Raw genomic sequence first — 18956 nt, 5'->3', positions numbered from 1 at the left:
ATTCAGCCCACATGTTATGTCCTGCGTGAGCTAACTCTACCCTGAACTGACTGCTTCCAGTATGCCAAATAATCACAAAATCATAGAATCAACCAGGTTGGAAGAGACCTCCAAGGTCATCCAGTCCATCCTAGCACCCAGCCCTATCCAGTCAACTGGACCATGGCACTAAGTGCCTCATCCAGTCTTTTCTTGACACCTCCAGGGACTGCGACTCCACCACCTCCCTGCGCAGCCCATTCCAATGGCAAATCGCTCTCTGGGAAGAACTTCCTCTGCCCACTCATCCAGCCTGTCAAGAACCTTCTGCAAGGCTCTCCTACCCTCCAACAGACCAACAGAATGCCACAGAATCACAGAATGGTAGGGGTTGGAAGTAGATTTCTGTTCAGCTCCATGTTTTGTGGATTAGGGCTTGCTGTGGTCTCAGAGGACAGCATTTATCATGCACCTGAACTCATGCTGGTCATTAGTGTTGGATGCAAAACAGAACAGTGCTGCTACAGAACTATGCTGTTCAGTGGGGTGTGTGTGCTCAGACAGGAATCATTTGGTACTGATGTACAAGGAAAAGCCACAGGGAGGTTTCTACAAGCTGCCATTTGAAAGAGTTGGACATGTGCCTGGAAACATCTGCTGTCCAAATGGTTAATTATTGGTGGTGGAAAATGGTTATCCCTTGATTATCATCAGTTACATTTTAACTTCTTTCACTCTTTTTCTGAAGTCAGCACATTGTTATCTAAGCCCCAGCCAATGAAGGCGAAGTAACAGTCCTAAAATTCTGCCCCCAGACAGTTCATATCAAGGAGTAAAATATGAGTCTCAAAAGGGTGAAAGCTTGGGGCCAGGCAGGCAAAATTAGGGCATTGTTGATCTGTGAGGTCTCTTCCAACCCTGATGATGATAATGTGATACCAATGGGGCATTGGACATAGATTGGCCAGACAGAATGGCACTTTGCCAAGCCTCTCCACACTAGGTGATGCCAGGGCTTTTGCCCTGCCCTCCCACTGTTGCTTCCCCCAGCACAGAAGTGGTTGGAGTAGGAGAACATACTTGGGCAAGCCAGGGCATGGATAAGCCCATGTTTGGTATATCAGGCCTACCACCACAATTGGATGTGGGTTTTTTTGTTCAGTTTGAGGTTTTTTCACATTGGCTTGGCCTGCAAACAGTGTGGGCTTTAGTGAACACCCTGATGTCTCTTCTCAGGTCAGTTTCCATTTGTCTTCACACATTGCTGAAATACAACAGCAAAACTAGCATGGAAGGCACAGAGCCTCCACATAGGCACCTGATGCCAATCATACAACATTGTGCTCAGGTTGTTGTTTGGTGTTCTTCTGGCAACTGCCTGAATTTCAGTCTCTGAATTCAGCTTGGAGGAGCTGGTTCCTTGGCAGGTGTGCCATACAGCTCTGAAGCTTCTCTGTAGGGAAGTTTCATAGTCTTCAGTACAGGGAGAGGTAGGCAGTGCTCAGGTTCTGGGGCAAACCTGGTTCATTCCCAGTGCATCCTCTCCAGATTGCTTGGGCAGCTGTTGAAGTGTTACAAATCTGGCAAACAGGAGCTTGCACTCACACACACAGCCCCCCCAGGTATCTCCCTCTTACATTGAGGACATTGAGATGCTTGAGCATGTCCAGAGAAGGGCAACAAGGCTGGTGAGAGGCCTCGAGCAGAAGCCCTATGAGGAGAGGCTGAGGGAGCTGGGATTGGTTAGCCTGGAGAAGGAGGCTCAGGGGTGACCTCATTGCTGTCTACAACTACCTGAGGGGTGGTTGTGGCCAGGAGGAGGTTGCTCTCTTCTCTCAGGTGGCCAGCACCAGAACGAGAGGACACAGCCTCAAGCTACACCAGGGGAGATTTAGGCTGGAGGTGAGGAGAAAGTTCTTCACTGAGAGAGTCATTGGACACTGGAATGGGCTGCCCGGGGAGGTGGTGGAGTCGCCGCCTCTGGAGCTGTTCAAGGCAGGATTGGACGTGGCACTTGGTGCCATGGTTTAGCCTTGAGCTCTGTGGTAAAGGGTTGGATTTGATGATCTGTGAGATCTCTTCCAACCTTGGTGATACTGTGATGCAACACTTGCAGGTTCTACTTCACCTTATGTGCTGAGATGATGAATTTCTACAAGGTCTTCACTCACCACCACATCCCTCTGCACTGGTATTTGCATTCAGGTTTATCTTGCATTGCTCTCCTCAGAGACAACCCAGTGGAGAGGCGGAGGGAGCACCAGCAACAAGCCTGCTGTTGGCAACCAGTAAGCAATGGTTTTGTGCTTTCTATGGAGGTTTATTAGATAGCTGAGGAAAATGATCCCTTGTTGAATGCACTCCAATTCTAAAACTTCCTCTTCTAAGGCTTGTTTGCTTTCTCCCCACATTTGTCCTTCAATGCCTTCTGCACGTTAAGATTCGCAGCATTTTTCCGATGCCATTTTCCTGTGAAGAAGGCAGATCACAGCTCAGTTACAGCCTCCCTTCTGCTGCTGTTATCCCTCAAGCTGTAAAGCTCCTCTCTTGAGAAAATGCCAATTTCAAGTCCCTTGCACCTTTGCCCAGACCCATTCGTTGTCTTTGGCAGAAGCAACACTCATCTCAGGAATTCTGCGAAGCCATTTCCCTGGCAGAAGCCATACCTAGCTCATCGGTCCTCCTTCCATGCCAGTCCTTGGGATCCCTGCTTGCCTTCTGAATTATATCAGGTGTGTAGGAATCTTTCATCAAGCTCTGGCTCTGCAGTGGGCCACCTGCAAGCAACAGCTAATAAGGAAGCGTATGTGGAAATCGCCCTACTGCCCTCCAGGAACTGAGCAGGGGAGCAACACCAGCAGTTTCCAGAGCTCAAGAAAAGGCTTATGTTGACATCAGATGCGTGGCTAAGAGCTGAATAACAACTTCATCATGACCCAGGGGGGACCTTGTGCTTGCCAACTTATCTGCTTTTCATCCTTAAGTATGAGATACGCATAGAAGCTGCTGCGAGTTATCATCTTTGTCTGCATCCCAGTGCCCCTTTAATCAAGTGCCCACTTGCCTCCTGTTGAATTCTCTCATTCATGTAGCTTCCTATTCAGCAGCACAGCTCCACAACAAGCACCATCTTACCACTCCAGGCCTCCCTGAACTCCTTTTCAATGGCAATACTTAACAAATAGATCCCAGCTGTGCTTTCTCTTTTTATCCCCTCTTGACTTCTAGCCATTTGAGGGGGCTGTATCTTAATCTCTCAACCTGTACTCTTCACCTTCCCTTTTGTTGTATCCTTTCTTTGCTAATAATGACTCTGAGCTCCTTGGGGAAAGATATCCTTCTTTTCTGTGTGACTGCACAAACCCAGGACAATGCAGGCTTTAATACCCAGCTAGGTCTTGCCATGGAATGTACTGTACAAGGAGGAGGATCCTGTCTCATGCTGCAATCAGAGACAATTATTTCAGAGTTTCTTGGGTATGATGGTAACAATAATGGGATGCATGCGGAGTTCCCAGGATTTGTTTAGATGGTGGGATCCCTGGAGACCTTGGAAATAGATTTGTGGGAAGACATTTCTCTAAAACTTGAAGGCAAACACAGTCAGTATTGGAAGTGGAGATGACCTGGGACTGGAGAGAACAGCTGACACCAGATTGCAAATAGTGTCTGTTTGGGCAGCTCTGACCATGGAGGACAGGGGCCATGATGCACCTTCACTTTTCACACCTTGAGGGAAAAAAAAAGTGAGAGAGAAAATAAAGGAATGGAATATACATAAAAAGGGAGGTTCTAGCTTTTGCTTCCTCAGGCACCACAGTCTGGAAAAGCAGTGACTGTGGATAGAAGAGGGAAAAGTGTGGGTTACCTGCAGTCAGATCTCTACCCAAAGCAGTATGGCTGCCCTGAGCCCAGGCAATGTTGGTGGAACCAGCTTTGAGGTCAGGCATAGGTAAGGCTCCTCACCTTGGAAGATATTTGCTCTCAGGTTAAAACCAAGCTGGTTGTAATCACTGAGTGATGTAGGGTTCAAGGAGGTTTCTGACATTTCAGTACTGTCAGTGAGTCCTTTCTCTCCTGTGGTCAGTTCTGCCTTGCACAGAGCTTGCTGGTCCTGAGAAGACAAATGTCAAGGAATCACTGTCAGTCCATGTTCCTTAAGTGCAGCGAGGTCCTGGCATTTCCACCTGGTGTGGTAGGCCTGATATATACATGTCCTGGCTTGCCTAGGTATGTTTTTCTGCTCTCCCTCCTTCTGTTTTCAGATGAAGCAACCGTAGGAAAGAGGACCAAGAACCTGGAGCCACTGAGTCTAAAAACTCTGGCCTGCTCAGACTTATTTACATCCTGTGGTAAACAAGGTACACACACTTAACTTCTGCCTGCCTTGTGCAAAGCCTATGCTTTACCCAAATTTGGGAAAAGCAAGCCTATGGCTTCACCTAATGTGGTCAAGCTTGGCTAACTGCCATTCTGATTGGCTCTTCTGTGTCCAAAGGCCCATTAGGCTCAGCTACATTGATAAAAGGAGATATGCAGGCAAACACAATGTGCTCTGCCATTGTATTTGTGCCTGTTGCCTGCTGCTATTGCTTTCTGTTTCTGGCAGTGTACAGCCTTACTGCCTGATTGTTTGCCTAGAAACTCCACTGCCTCAAGTTTACCAGGAACAGGCTCTAAATGCCTCCGCACGACCAGCCTGCATAGCCAGCTTGATATCATGCTGAGACTGCTCATCGCAAGACATCCTGCCTGCACCTGAAAGTCTCCTGCCAGGACAGGAGGAAGTCCTGGAGATACACAGATCATCCAGAAGAGTCAGAGGACAAAGTCGGAGATTGTCTGCCTCCTTTGCCAGCACTCTGAAGCCTGGGAAGAATCAGAAGCCTTGTTGGCAAGGCTTCCCTGAAAGCATTTGGGTACTGTCTGAAGCTGTAGCTAGCCCCATGACTGGATGAGGCACTTAGTGCCATGGTCTAGTTGACTGGCTAGGGCTGGGTGCTAGGTTGGACTGGATGATCTTGGAGGTCTCTTCCAACCTGGTTGACTCTATGATTCTATGTGAGCTGGGAGATGATATGTTGTGAGTAAATACTTAAAGCCTCTTGTAGTTCACCATTGCCTTCTGCCATAAGCAGCAAGGAGCTCCTTGAGTCCATCTAGTGGACAAGTGGTGTATTGACTGCAAGCAGTATTTGGCCACAAGAATTTTCTCTTCCAGTCCACCAATTAATGTTTAGATATTTTTGCAAGTTGTTTCTATTATCTGTAAAATGTTTCCATGACCACTGAAGAACCAATTGTCATTAAAAATTACTGGTCAGGGGTGGTGAGACTCCTGAATATCAAAACTAATAAACGATATTAATATTGGAAAATATCATCTCACATTAATTAATTTCCCCTCCATAACACCACCCCCGCAAAAGTTCATGAGCTCTGGCTTATCCCTGGGATCTGTGTCTGTCCTTGAGTCTCTCTCAGTGGCTTCTGAAAGCATTGTGAGTGCATGGGTGTACAGGGTTAACCCTCCTGGGGAGAGTGATCTTGAACCTGACTCCAGGTGGTCTTGATCCCTCCCCAGCAGTGGGTCTGAACACTACCAGGTGACTGTGGTTTAGTCCACTCCCCCTTCCTGTCTAAGATCCATAAAAGCAGGGGGGCTTCCTGCTCTCACTCTCTGCCTGCATCACCATTTCTGTTCCCTGCTGCTTATTGTTTCACCATGTGGCCATCATCACCACGAGGTGGACAAAGCCCATTGCCATCAAGTCTGGTTGTATATTTACATGTTTTGTACCTTATTTTCCCTTCCCTACACCTTTATGACTTCCCTACCTCACATACCTTTTATTTATTGTTAAACTTTTTCTTCCTTTAACTTCCAAATTGCAGTGAGATTATTTGTTTGGGTCTGCTTACCTTTCCTCTCCATCTAATTCCTTTTCATTTGGGAAAGAAGGGGGAAGAGAGAAGGGCACTCTGTAAATTGTTATTGGTTCTATCAACTGTATTTGAGTCTCTGGGAATTCAAAATAGAACTGAGACAATGGGACAGCTAAGGCTGGTCCAAAGGTGGGGAATTAGAAAGGGGTGATGATGGAGTCACCATTCCTGGAGGTGTTGAAAAGGAGGCTGGATGAGGCATTTAGTGCCATGGTTTAGTTAATTAGAAGGGTTAGGTGTTGGGTTGGACTCGATGATCCTAGAGGGCATTTCCAACCTGGTTAATTCTGTGAAATGCTGGGCCCTGGACTGCCTTCTGGTACCACATTGTTTTATTCTGCCTTGCTGAGTTCAGACTTTGCCTGGCTACAGAAACCTTACAAATTTAGGGGGGATGGAAAAGCAAATTTAAAAAAGGACCTGGGAAAGGCTGTCTGTGGAATGTGTCACTGTCCTCTAGAGTGAAGCCCAAATCCACCCCTCTACATATCTTCTAGAATCTGCTAATATCCCACCCACAGAGCCCCCTGCTGTGCCAGAAAACTACCTTCAACCTGCCACAAAGAATACACCAAACGGCTTTCTCCAATACCTCTTCTTCACTGGTGGGTTTGCTTGCACTGGCAAATGGATATTTGCTGTTAGTACTAACATGGCCAAGCTGTGCCTCTGGGGAATACTGCCCTGCAGGCTCTCACAGGCAGTGGTGCAGACACAAGCCAAAATGGAGAAAAAAGTAAATTAAAAAGTAATTTTTTTGGGGTTTACTTTGGAGCACCTAAAGGTGTCAGACCTGTCATGTGCTGTACAACAGCTTGGTGTAAAGCCAGGAAAAAACAGGGACAGGAGATGACAAATGAAATGCCTGTGCAGTGCTTGCTATGCAGAGGAAGAGAGACAGGCTGGATGCTGAGCTTCTTCCCTGGTTCTGGCACAGACAAACCCTTGCTCTGCTTTGCTAGACCTGCTGATGTGATTGATCCATCAGTCACAAGGTTCCAGCTTTTGCAGGTTGCTTGCAGCACTAGAAGGCAGCTCCCATCTTTCCTTCAGAGGGAATGTCACTGTAACCCACAGACATGTCCTGCTGACAGTGTGATCCTCATCTCAGCAGGACCCTACAGGCTGAGCTCATGTGAAACCCATCATGGGTTACAGCTGAATGCAGGACCCATCTAGTGAGTCTGGTCATTGTGAGCCTGCTGTGAGCAGCAGGACAAATGGGATATAGATCAGGCAGGGGTGTATGCTTGCATTTGTCCAATTACCTTGTGACACAGCGTGGACATGGCAATCTGGTGAAGAGTAACAGCAACCTGGTGAAGTTCCCACTGACTGGAAAAGGGGAAACAGGACCTTCTTTCTCAAAAAGGGGGGGGAAAGACCCATGGAACTGCAGGCCAGTTACTCTCACCTCTGCACTCTGCAAGGTCCTGGAAGAGATCCTCCTGGAAACTCTGCTGAGGTACATGATTGGTAGGACCCAACATGCCTTCACCAAGGGAAAATGTACCTGACAACTCTTGTGGCCTTTATGACAGGTAACAGCATTGATGGGCAAGGGAAGGGCAGTTGATGTTGTCTACCTGGACTTGTGCAAAGTCTTTACTGTCCCTTATGACAAGACAGGGGGTAATGGCTTCAAACTGGAAGAAGACTTAAGAAAGAAATTCTCCACCATGAGGGTAGTGAGGCACTTGAACAGGTTGTCCAGAGTTGCAGAGGCTCCAGCTCTGGAAATGTTTAATGCCAGGTTGGGCCTTGAGCAACCTGGGTCTAGGAGGAGGTGTCTTGGCCCATGACAGGGAGACTGAAACTGGATGATCTTCAAGGTCCAATCCAAACCATTTTATCATTCAATGACATCCATACTTACCTTCTGCTCTTCAGGCTGGTTATTGGAATAGACACCAGCTAATGGGCAGGGAGCCTAACACTTCAATGTTAACTTGGGGGTGTTGGCTTGAACCAGCAGCTTGTGCCTTAGCTTCACAGCAATAGGTCTGCTCCAGCACTGGAATGCTGAAGTCACTGTATCAACTAAACACCAGGAGTCAGCACTGTGTGCCCTGCAAAGGTATTAGAGACAGAGCCTCTGCCACCCTAAGAACAAGGTGAGGTGAAGAGATAGAAGAGATGAAGCGAGGAAGCCAGCCCTGGTTCACAGGGTACAATCTGCTTCTTTTCTGTATTGTTTATCATTCCCTTTAAAGAGCCAAACACTCACATGATCTTTGCTGCTAAATAAACTACTGTTAACTACCACCTCCTACTTAATGCAACAATGTGCCTGGCTCTTAAGATTACTATATTCAGTGGAAAGAACTTTCCAGTCTGAGGATGTAAAATTTCCTCCTTTCTTCCAAAGAAGCTGTGTAACAATGCAGTATGCTCCTTTCCCAGATCCCATCCATTGGTAACTTTTGTTTCCCTAGTTTCTCCCAGACAAAGTGACACCAGAACCTGCAACTGTTCCTACCTCCTAGTTTGTAACTGTGTATGATGTGATTGTTTGTTGTTCATCTCACTTCTGAGCCCCAAGGTCCAAAGTCAAAGCACCGCTATGAGACTCCTGCATCATGATGCCAAGAATGAGTTTAAGGCCATTTGACCATACTCCTTGGCAACAAAGGCCACAGAATCATGGCTCTTTGCTGTGCCAGCTCTGTGAGTGACAACAGGCAATACACCATGAAAGACCTATGCTGATCAAAAAGCTAAAAAGGATTAAAATTGATCTTTCTGAATAAATGAAGAAAAACAAAAACCAAACAAAAATGTTATGCTTAGCATAGCCTAACACTCCTGATGTGCAGCCATGGAGTTGTTTTACCCAGGCAGAAAATTCATGTCCTCAGACAGGTGTAGGAATTGGTATGCCACCCTCATTAGCCACCAGATGTGATAAAAAATGGTCTCAAGCCTACTGTGTCTGTCCGAAAGAGGCAAAAGCTATTCCACAACTACCTTCCCCTCACCTGCTCCATGATCCCTGCTGTGGTGCCACAGTGATTTGCACAAGGAGGCAGGTCCTGCTGAAGTCCAGGTACAGCAGTGGGATGCAGGCTGAAGCACAAGGGGACAACTCGTCCTCTGTCTGTAAGCTGTGGTCTCCATGGTAACACGAACAAACATGGCAGAGATCAGGGTGATCCCTGCTAACTAAAAAAACAAACAAGGTAGGGAGCAGAAGGTTCATGCCTCATGAAAAACCTGTGCCCAGAAGTTCCCATTACATACACAGGATTTTTTGGAGGCTCCTGTAACACAGCCATAGATTTAGCAGAACTGGATCTTCCAGCATTCCAAATGCTCCACATGAGCTCACTAACCCCTACCAGAGAGGAAGGGGACAGTGTCCTCATTTTTTACACTAGAAAAGGGAAGGTGTTTAGCTGGCAGAAGGCTGACTTTGACATTGTGCCAATGACAGAATTACAACTTGTGCCCAGCACCCAGCACTGTATTTTAACCCCAGACTTCTTATCCATTCTGCTCCATCACGGACCTGAGCTCTCACTAGGCCACAGGAATTTCTGAAAGTCTTCAAAGAAGGCTTCAACTTTCCTTCACGTTGCAAAGCTGCTTTCCCCACCCACTACAAGCAGATCACAGGCAAGAGAAAAGAACGACAACTATTCACATGCATCACCTTAGATTTTATTCACTGTAAGAAGCAGAAAGATGGATAGCAATCTTAGACAAGCAGGCAAAGTATAAATTAACCTGGGTTTTATTTTCTCACTTCCACCACCTCTATCCCTGTACCCTGGACTGGAGACAGCTGCTAGGTTTCATTGCCCACAAAGCAGCTTCCCCTCTAGGCTTTGTTGCGCTTCATCTCGGAGACCTTGTAGTGAGCTGGAGCGCGGTGGAACCACTCTGACCAGGAGCCGTCGTAAACAGCCACATCACGCTTGCCACACAGGTAGGCTGCCAGGGCAATGTGGCACGCGGTGACGCCTTTGCGGCACGTGGCCGTCAGCGGCTTGGAGAGATCCACTTTCTTCTCACGGAAGATTTGTTGGATCTCCTCAATGCTCTTCTCGTGGCCAGCTTCTGTTAGGAAGGAGTGGAAGGGTATGTTCACGGCCCCAGGGATGTGACCAGATTCCAGCCCTGCAAGAGCACACAAAAAAAGGGAACAGGAACAAGGAGACATTAATCAATGAGAAGCAGGGATTCAAAGAAGCCCTTAGACGTGACAAGAATCAACCACCACAGAAAAGAGTCCAACACAGGCATTAAGGGTATCTGTGTAAAGAGGAATGCAGCAGTGCAGTTCTGACCTTCCCCAGCTACACCAGCAGCATGGAGTGACACAGCTTTCAGAAGCAGTAAGTGTGGAATTTGTGAGTTATCTGTTCACAGTTTATTCCTGTGTCACCTTAAAATTGTATTTCAGAAAAGTTAAGCAACCTTTTTTGCAGCCACAGTACTGCTGAGGCAGCTATCCTGGGGCAGTGGGGTCAGAGAAGTGAGAATTTGGATTCTGTATCACTTTTTATCCACTGCACAGATGAAATCAGCATGTGTTCCATTTTTCTACTGGAATAACTGACAACTGCAGGCAAGTTCAAAGCTGTTATCTCCAGAACAAGGTCTTCAGTGAGAAGTAGATATAAAAATACGATGGCTAAGATTTTCATCACACCCTTGAAATTCAAACTCTGCCCCTATAGGCTTAGTCAAAATCCATTACACTCAGTAGAACCTTGTCTGGTGACTTTGAGAGGCTTTGGAGCAATACTCACTGGAGCAAGAACCCTTACATACTACTTTGAAAACGCATTTCAGGGAATGGTTCTTGCTAGGTTTGAACTTCTAGGACAGCCCTGGGAAAGTGACATAAATATTAATCTGTTTCTCTGACAGTTTTCCACTTACCATTAGGGTAATTGATCTCAGGGAAAGAGGCAGAATTAACCAGGTTGGAAGAGACCTCCAAGATTACTCATGCATGTGGGTGTTCAGCTAAAGGAGCTGACACTGCACAGCCACAACCCCTTGGACTGTATAAGAAGTGCTCTTGAGTGGTTGAGGAAGTTTTATCAGCTTTCCCTGCTGGGACAAGAGCAGAGAAAGAGGGGACTGAAAGGCAAGCTGGCCACAGCTGGGATTTGATCAGGGGAGAGGATGCATCTGCTCCTGCTTCGCATCGCATAAAGTATACTCCATGTCAGGCACATGCAGCTGCCCTTAGAAACTCCAGGAACAAAGTGCAAGGCTTACAGAGCCTGGCACCCAGCTGTTACAGCGGTCACTGTATGGGATCTCTCTCATAAAATAATCCATTTCAGAGCCAGTTTGGATTCTTGCTACGAAACTTCCTGCTGAGGCACCTCCTTGCTCATGTGAACCCTGGAAATTAATATTCCTCCTAAGTTCATCACACTTGGTCCATACATTATTTATCCTTGAGCCAACATTGCTCTGTGGCAGAAATGTTTTTTCTGCCTTTCTGTTACAGCTCCAAAGTATTGATGGTGAGCACTCAGCATTCCCAACAGCCTCTATGCCGTAGGCTGTAACCTAGATACATCTTGCACTGCCTCAGCTACCCTAGACACAGTTCTAGGTGGCCTCCAGACTTCTGGATAAGAAGTGGCATTTCCTAGCATATCAGCTGGCAGACAGAAGGTTAATAATTGCTGCTGTCAAGGCGAAACTGCATCTGAGGTTCTTGCACCTGACTAATTCATCCAAGTCTTCCCCTCTTCTATTCCTTCCAAATGTGTCTCTTCAGCTTGCAAGAGAAAATACGGGCAAGGAGCACTTAGACTATTAAGCATCCAGCTTTGCTCTCCGCAGCATTGTACTTTGTCACTTCCATCCCTGCAGGTGGTACCTCACATAACAGTCCCCTAGTGATCATTTAAACCTTCCCGAGGCTGTGCCAGCAGCACATTTCAGTAGCAGCTCTCTATTTTCAGCGCCTGCATGATTCAGTAAAAGATGAAATAAAACACAGAAGCATAATGGTGGCCCATGCCTGCAACTTCCAGCCCCACAGATCTGCTTTCAGCACAAGCTATTCTTACCTCCCTCTCAGTCAGTTCTTTCGGGAATCCAGCAGTACTTGTGCTGTTTGTCCTTTTCTCCCCTTGAACTAATAACCGCCCCTCTGATAATATGTCCACAGCATTAACAAAGTCCAAATGGAGCAAGTCCAGCTCACAGGTGCTTCTGATGGTCAGAAAAGCTCAGACATCATTTGCAGGCAGGCATGAGAAATGGGAACCATGTTCTTCATCTGGCACACCAATTCTGCTGGCACTTAGCTGCAGTGTTAGTTTACCAAGATATTTTATTCCACTTTCTCTTCAGTTCAAATAATTTTTCCTGAAGATTTTCCAGTCTATCCAGTAACAGATCAACAGTCACCTAAGTTGTGCTGTGCCTCCTATCCCAAATTCAAATACAAGCTTTTTCTAGTGTTTTTGTCCAGCTGAACCATACTCTTGACTATATTCATTACATTCTTGCCTTATGAAGTTGCAATGTCATGACTGATTTCTGACACGTATTTGGGATGGATACTGTCTGCCTCACAGATTGGAACACATGGACACTTTCTGGTTATCTCTGCAGAAATGACTGTTTTCACTTCTGTGTTTTTCTTGCTACTCCTGCCCTACTCTGCAGACTTATCCTCAGGAAAAAAAAAATGAAATGGTAGCACAGATCCAGGATAATTGTGAGGCTGTACACAAACAGTCTTTCATCTGGAACCCCTGCTAACTGCAGAGCAACCCTATTTACTCCTCTCCTCATTCTCTTCTTATTCAATGTGCTCCAGCAGTCTTTGTTATTTGTTTTAATTCCTTTTGCCAAGTCTCACTCAGCTTGGCTCCTGGCAATCCTCCCCTACAGTCTGTAACCTGTGATATGTTACCTTCTTTACTGTTTAATCCCCTTTTCCACATCTGTTAAAATTCTCTGCTTAAATATTATTTTCTGGTTTGTTTTTTTTTTGTTGGCTATTTAGCTAACTAAGACTACAGCCCCTTCTCCCTAGCCTTTCCTTCTGTGATGAAAGCTTAATGTCAAAAAGATAAAAGATGTGCCTTATCCACATTTAACTCCCCGTGGTCATGGAACTGGCTAGCTGCAGATAGCTGTTCCTTTCCAAATGGAACAGTTTTCCTCCTCTGTTGCCTCCTTTTCAATCTCTCTCTTCCATACACACTGTGTGACCACCATTAGTGACCTCACCTAACCTACTGTGACTTCACTGGAAGGAACACTTCCAAGCTTGGTCCTAGCCAGCTCCCTGAGAGTCTCCACAGTCAGATCAATAAGCCTTTGCCACCACTACCAAAATACTCTCTGTGTGTACAGACAGAAAAGTTGACTCTAAGACTAGCAGGGCCACCATGCTAAATCTGGTAGCTGACATTTGTCAACCTTGTCACATGGACAGCAGACTTTGGTAAAGTCTCTCACTCTCCATGTTGTGCCTTGAGTATCACTTCATGGTCAAAGTAGAGCTGGTCCACTCCTAGCTGCAAATTCCAGTTGGAGAAGAGCAGAATCACAGAATCAACCAGGTTGGAAGAGACCTCCAAGATCATCCAGTCCAACCTAGCACCCAGCCCTATCCAGTCAACTAGACCATGGCACCAAGTGCCTCATCCAGGCTTTTCTTGAAGACCTCCAGGGACGGTGCCTCCACCACCTCCCTGGGCAGCCCATTCCAATGCCAATCACTCTCTCTGCCAACAACTTCCTCCTAACATCCAGCCTATACTTCCCCCAGCACAACTTGAGACTGTCCCCCTTTGTTCTACTGCTGGTCAGGCCTGGGAGAAGAGACCACCCCCCACCTGGCTACAATGTCCCTTCAGGTAGTTGTAGACAGCAATGAGGTCACTCCTGTGCCTCCTCTTCTCTAGGCTAAAAATCCCTGGCTCCCTCAGCCTCTCCTCATAGGGTTTGTGTTCCAGGCCTTTCACCAGCTTTGTTGCCCTCCTCTGGACATGTTCCAGCACCTCAACATCTCTCTTGAATTGAGAGGCCCAGAACTGGACACAGTACTCAAGGTGTGGCCTGACCAGTGCTGAGCACAGGGGAAGAATAACCTCCCTTGTCCAACATTTCGTTCTCACTCCCACTGCACACTCAGCATGAACAGAAGCTTTATGTTTGGGGCAGGGAAGACTGGAAGCTAGGAAAACAGGCAAAGAGCTGTGTATGTGCTACTCAGGGACTGGAAATGAATGGACTTTAGTTTTTAAGATGATGAATTTCTTGTCTGGCAACTTTCTCCTCTTTTCACAGGTGTCTGTGAAAGAATTCACACATTTATAACTTTTATGTACTTGTTCAGCTATGGTTCTTGCTGCTCAGCTTTCAGTGCTCAGTACTCAGAGAGAGTCAGCACTAGTAATCATCATCTCATCATTTTTAACTTCTGCCTCTGGATTATCTCAGTTCAGGCTGGTACCACAGACCTGCACTTTACAGAGCCTGAGCAAGCAAGCCCATGCAGGACCTGGTTGGACCACTGCTGAATCACAGCTAGTGAGCAGGCCTGAGCTGCCAGCTCCTCCAGAAACAATGAGCTTATGTTGCACAACATGCAGGAACATCCAAGCTTCTTCATCCAAAGCAATACCTGCATTTAAGACCAATGAGATCTGGCATATAGAAAAAATGTCCATCTTTCTCCCATCCTGGCAATCTAGGTAAACCTTTCCCAGCAACTAAAAGTTAGCTGTGCTTAAATGCTAGAGAGTTCTAAAACTCAGTGAGGCAGCTGCTGCATAAAAATAAACCAGGGACAACTAATTCTTACCACAAGGAATTGAAAAACTAAAGAGGCAAAAGAGTCAGCTGAAATTAGCCTCTTCTAGAGATGGAGTTCATGGGAGAGATTAATTGACTTAATTAGGAAGTCATGAGCTGAGGCAATAATTAAACTGAAATCACCTGAGAAAGCAGAAAGTTCCTTAACCTTAAGACCATTCTTCTTCTCTAAATTGCAGGCAACCTTTCTCCTCCCTGATTGGCTGACCCCTGTAATTAATCAGCATTGATTTCAAATTGCTCTTTGAGGTGTAAGCACTGTCTTTTACCCACTGCTGGCTGTGCTACAGCTACTGGCTAGCTTGGTTCAGAAGGCTGTCAAGCTCATGTGGAAGAAGCAGCTGCAGCTGGAGTGCTTACATTGCTGGATCTGCTGTGAGAAGCAAAACTGGACCACCACAAATAAACTGTTCCCATGCTGACTCATTTCAAAGGAGAGGAAAAAAAAACTGTTTTCAAGATGCTGACAAGGGCTGCAGTATTTGTCACCTGGTGACAGCTCTCACTTTGGGAAAGAGAATGAGAAATACACCTGCTACCAGTGATGAGCATTTTATTCATGTCTTGAGGTTAAATCCAACCTTCATTTTGATGGGCTGCAGTAGAGGAAGAAACAGAGTTAAGTGGTAAGCCTAGGTCTCCCTGCCTCTGCAATGCTTCCTCTGTCACTGTCATTACCTCTCCCATCTTCTGCAAAAGTCAGGTGTGCTTGGAGGGTCTCACTTATGTGAGCCATGTGTACAGAGCCATTCACAGCCAAACACTCCTGAGGTCTGGATGCTGAAATTAATTTCAGGACAGCATCGCACTCAACGCCTGTGCTGCAGCAAACACATAAGCAAGCAGTCACAACATAATGACAACTGGCAGGAGAGGTAGCAGTGCAGCACTACCTCAGGGCAGCAGCAGAAGCCTGCTGCACACCTGCTCCTGCAGTGTGTAGCTCAACTTGGACTCAAACAACTGTTGCTGAGCTTTTCTGTGCTTTGTTTTCGAAACTCTGCATTTCTTTTGAAGTCATTTCTGTGATTTCCTTTTGGATGAGAGGTTATTCTAGGATATGCCAAGGTTTAAATTACACACTAAGGGCAGCTTATAACAACTAACTTGAATTTCATTCCAGGCACACTGCTGAAACAGTTGTCCCCACTGTGCAGAACCTCTCCCACCCCTGCTGCTTGCATGTCTAGAGTTTGACTGAGGTAACAAAATTGATTTTTGTTTCTGTTACATCCAAAAGAGACAGGTTGACAGACCACACATTTTACAGAATCACAGAATTAACCAGACTGGAAAAGACCTTCCAGATCATCAAGTTTGACCTATGACCTAACCCTTCTAATTAACTAAACCATGGCACTAAGTGCCTCATCCAGCCCCCTTTTAAACACCTCCAGGGACAGTGACTCCACCACCTCCCTGGGCAGCCCATTCCAGTGCCAATCACTCTCTCTGGGAAGAACTTCTTCCTAATACTCAGCCTAAACTTGCCCTGGCGCAGTTTGAGACTTTGTCCTCCTGTTCTGTCACTGGGTGCCTGGGAGAAGAGGCTGACCCTACCTGGCTACAACCTCCCTTCAGGTAGTTGTAGAGAGCAATAAGGTCTCTCCTGAGCCTCCTCTTCTCTAGGCTAAACACCCCCAGCTCCCTCAGCTGTTCCTCACAGGGCTGTGCTCCAGCCCCCTCACCAGCCTTGGTGCTCTTCTCTGGGCACGTTCCAGCACCTCAACATCTCTCCTAAATTGAGAAACCCAGAACTGGACACAGTACTCAAGGCGTAGCCTAACCAGTGCTAAGTACAGGGGCAGAAGGACTTCCCTAGTCTTGCTGGCCACACTATTCCTGATACAGGCCAGGATGCCATTGGCCTTCTTGGCCACCTGGGCACACTGCTGGCTCATGCTGAGCTGCTGTCAACCAGTACGAGGTCCCTCTCTGCCTGGCTGCTCTCCAGCCACTCTGTCCCCAGCCTGCAGCACTGCATGGCATGGTTGTGGCTAAATTGCAGAACCTGGCACTTGGACTTGTTACAACTAATGGCATTGGACTGTGCCCATCTATCCAGTCTGTCCAGGTCCCTCTGTGGAGCCCTTCTACCCTCTAGCAGATGCTTGCTCCCAACTTGGTGTCATCTGCAAACTTAGTGATGCTAGACTCAATCCCCTGCTCCAGATCATCAATGAAGATATTAAACAGGACTGGGCCCAGCACTGATCCCTGAGGGGCACCACTAGTGATTGGCTGCCAAGTGGATGTGGCACCATTCACCACCACTCTCTGTGCCTGGCCATCCAGCCAGTTCTTAACCCAGCACAGTGCCCCTGTCCAAGCCATGGGCTTCCAGCTTTGCCATCTCCCTCCTTTCAGCACCACCTCCCTTTTTCCATCATACCTGCCCCTTTCTCACCCCACACCACATTTTCCCCTTTCACCCCCCAAATTCAGAGCACCTGGGTTCTGTTAAGAGTCTCCTCCCACTCCAGGTGTGACCACTTTGCCCTCCCTGCCCACTCCCCTTTTTATTCCATCTCAGGAAAGCCAGAAGCCCTAAGCTGTGCCAAACTGGGCAATGGGATCCTCCTCCTGTCGTCACTGGTGAGTCCCCATGGTGCACACTGGGTGAATGGGAGTGAGATCAAAGGCCGGGGGGCCTGGTGGCCCCCCGGTTAGGCAGGACTAGGCTTGAAGGTCGCTCTTAACATCACCCATGGGCGCTGGCTGCAGCCCCTTGCTTAGGCTGAGTTTCTCTCTGTTTAGCTGCCTCTTGGTGCCCATTTGTAAAACTGTAAAAATGGCAGGAGTAAATCTGTGAAATGCTTTGAGAAGCACTGAATTAGTAGGGGGGAAATGTCTGAGAACCCCTAACAGGGATGATGGAATGAAACTCAACTCTTACTGCCACTCTTTTATGTCAGTGGCTGAAACGGTCTTGTTTTGTAACCAAGTTAAAGGTGCATGTGTGGGAAGGGTCTGGGGCTTTCTTAAGCTTGTTAGATTTAATGACAAAGAGTAAATCAGCTCAAGCAAGTTCTGTATTTGCTGGAAACCAGAGCAAGAAGGAAAATGTCCCTTGGGTTACTGCACTGACTAAAAGCTGGGCTTCTGCTGGTGCATTCATTATGGTGAGAAGTGCCTGTATGAATACTGATAGTTTGTGTGTGTCTGCTAGTGTTAGATAGGACCCTGAACAACCCCCTGGGAGCACTCACCTCCTGTGTTTGCTTTCTGATTAACCTCTGCAGGGTGTGGGATGGGGAATCCTGTTGTAACCTGACTCCATACATTCACTGCTATTTCCTCCAGCAGCTTTGCAACCAGCTACAAGACAAGCATTCTGTGAGGGCACACAGGATCCAAATGGTCACCTATGGATCCCTTAAGGCTGACACATGCCTGTGCATTAGGGAAATCTGTTTGCTGGCCAGGACGAGCTGTTATGCCCAGGCTAGGACTGACATTCATCCCACCGTGGTGCAAGGCACAGGTGCTGCTCCCAACTCCTTTACCTTGGTCCAGCTCAATACCCCGGAACCGGCCCTCGGGGCGGGAATCCACCACCTGGAACTTCAGAGACCCCACATTCTGAACCATCTCCTCAAAGGTCTTCAGCAAGGCCCTGTTCAGCCTGGCCTTAAAGACAGCGGGGGTGGGCTGGCTGAGCTCTGCCGTGACGGGGTGGCCCTCCTTCACCCAGTTCCTGAAGCCGCCGTTCAACACGGAGACCTCCTTGTGCCCGAAGGCCCTGAACATCCACCAGGCGCGGGGGGCGTAGAAGGTCCCCAGCGCGTCCCCGTCGTACACCACCACGTGGGTGTCGTTGCTGACCCCCAGGCGCCCGACGTAGTCGGCGAAGTGGGACTCGCTGGGCAGCATGAAGTCATAGGGGGAGGACTGGTCCCGGCACTCCTCGATGTCGAAGAAAGATGCCCCGGGGATATGGCTCTCCTTGAACTCCTGCCGCGCGTTTCGCTCCTGCGGGGGGTACCAGGAGGCATCCAGTATCCGCAGGCTCGCCCCCACTCGCCCGGCCCGCACGGCCTCCGAGAGCCATTTGGCCGTAACCAGCGGCCGGCTCAGCACCTGCGACGCCATCTCAGAGGGTCGAGGCCGAAAGGGGGCGCCGCCGCTGAGGGCACACACGCAAAATGGCGGCGGGGGGGGGAACACACGGACACGACGCGGCTTGGGAGGCGCGGCCGGAGGAGGCGGTGCGAGGGCGGGCG

At 47.8% G+C, this 18956-nt stretch overlaps 1 protein-coding gene and 1 long non-coding RNA gene across 4 annotated transcripts; one reads left to right on the top strand and one right to left on the bottom strand.

Moving 5' to 3' along the window:
* The first annotated feature begins 2175 nt into the window (after nucleotides 1-2175).
* On the top strand, nucleotides 2176-4027 carry LOC135181558 (uncharacterized). The gene is made up of 2 exons (XR_010304919.1): nucleotides 2176-2267; nucleotides 2591-4027. It is a non-coding gene; the product is annotated as an uncharacterized LOC135181558 (long non-coding RNA).
* A 5536-nt stretch (nucleotides 4028-9563) lies between these two features.
* LOC135181873 (thiosulfate sulfurtransferase) lies at nucleotides 9564-18905 on the bottom strand. 3 transcript variants are annotated; one of them, XM_064155327.1, is made up of 2 exons: nucleotides 18216-18905; nucleotides 9564-10044 (listed from the first exon to the last, which is right to left on the bottom strand). In XM_064155327.1, exons 1-2 carry the CDS (start codon nucleotides 18823-18825, stop codon nucleotides 9746-9748), a joined length of 909 nt encoding a protein of 302 aa, XP_064011397.1. In that variant the 5' UTR covers nucleotides 18826-18905; the 3' UTR covers nucleotides 9564-9745. The 3 variants fall into 3 exon arrangements, 2 of the variants coding, with proteins under 2 accessions (XP_064011397.1, XP_064011396.1); XM_064155326.1 differs by having other exon boundaries at nucleotides 18240-18905; XR_010305006.1 differs by having other exon boundaries at nucleotides 9966-10044; nucleotides 17943-18905.
* Between the last annotated feature and the right edge of the window lie 51 nt (nucleotides 18906-18956).

This window comes from Pogoniulus pusillus, chromosome 15 (assembly GCF_015220805.1).
Source record: "Pogoniulus pusillus isolate bPogPus1 chromosome 15, bPogPus1.pri, whole genome shotgun sequence".
NCBI lineage: Eukaryota > Metazoa > Chordata > Aves > Piciformes > Lybiidae > Pogoniulus > Pogoniulus pusillus.
Note: the sequence above shows the minus strand (reverse complement) of the source record. Positions and strands in the feature narration are given on the sequence as shown.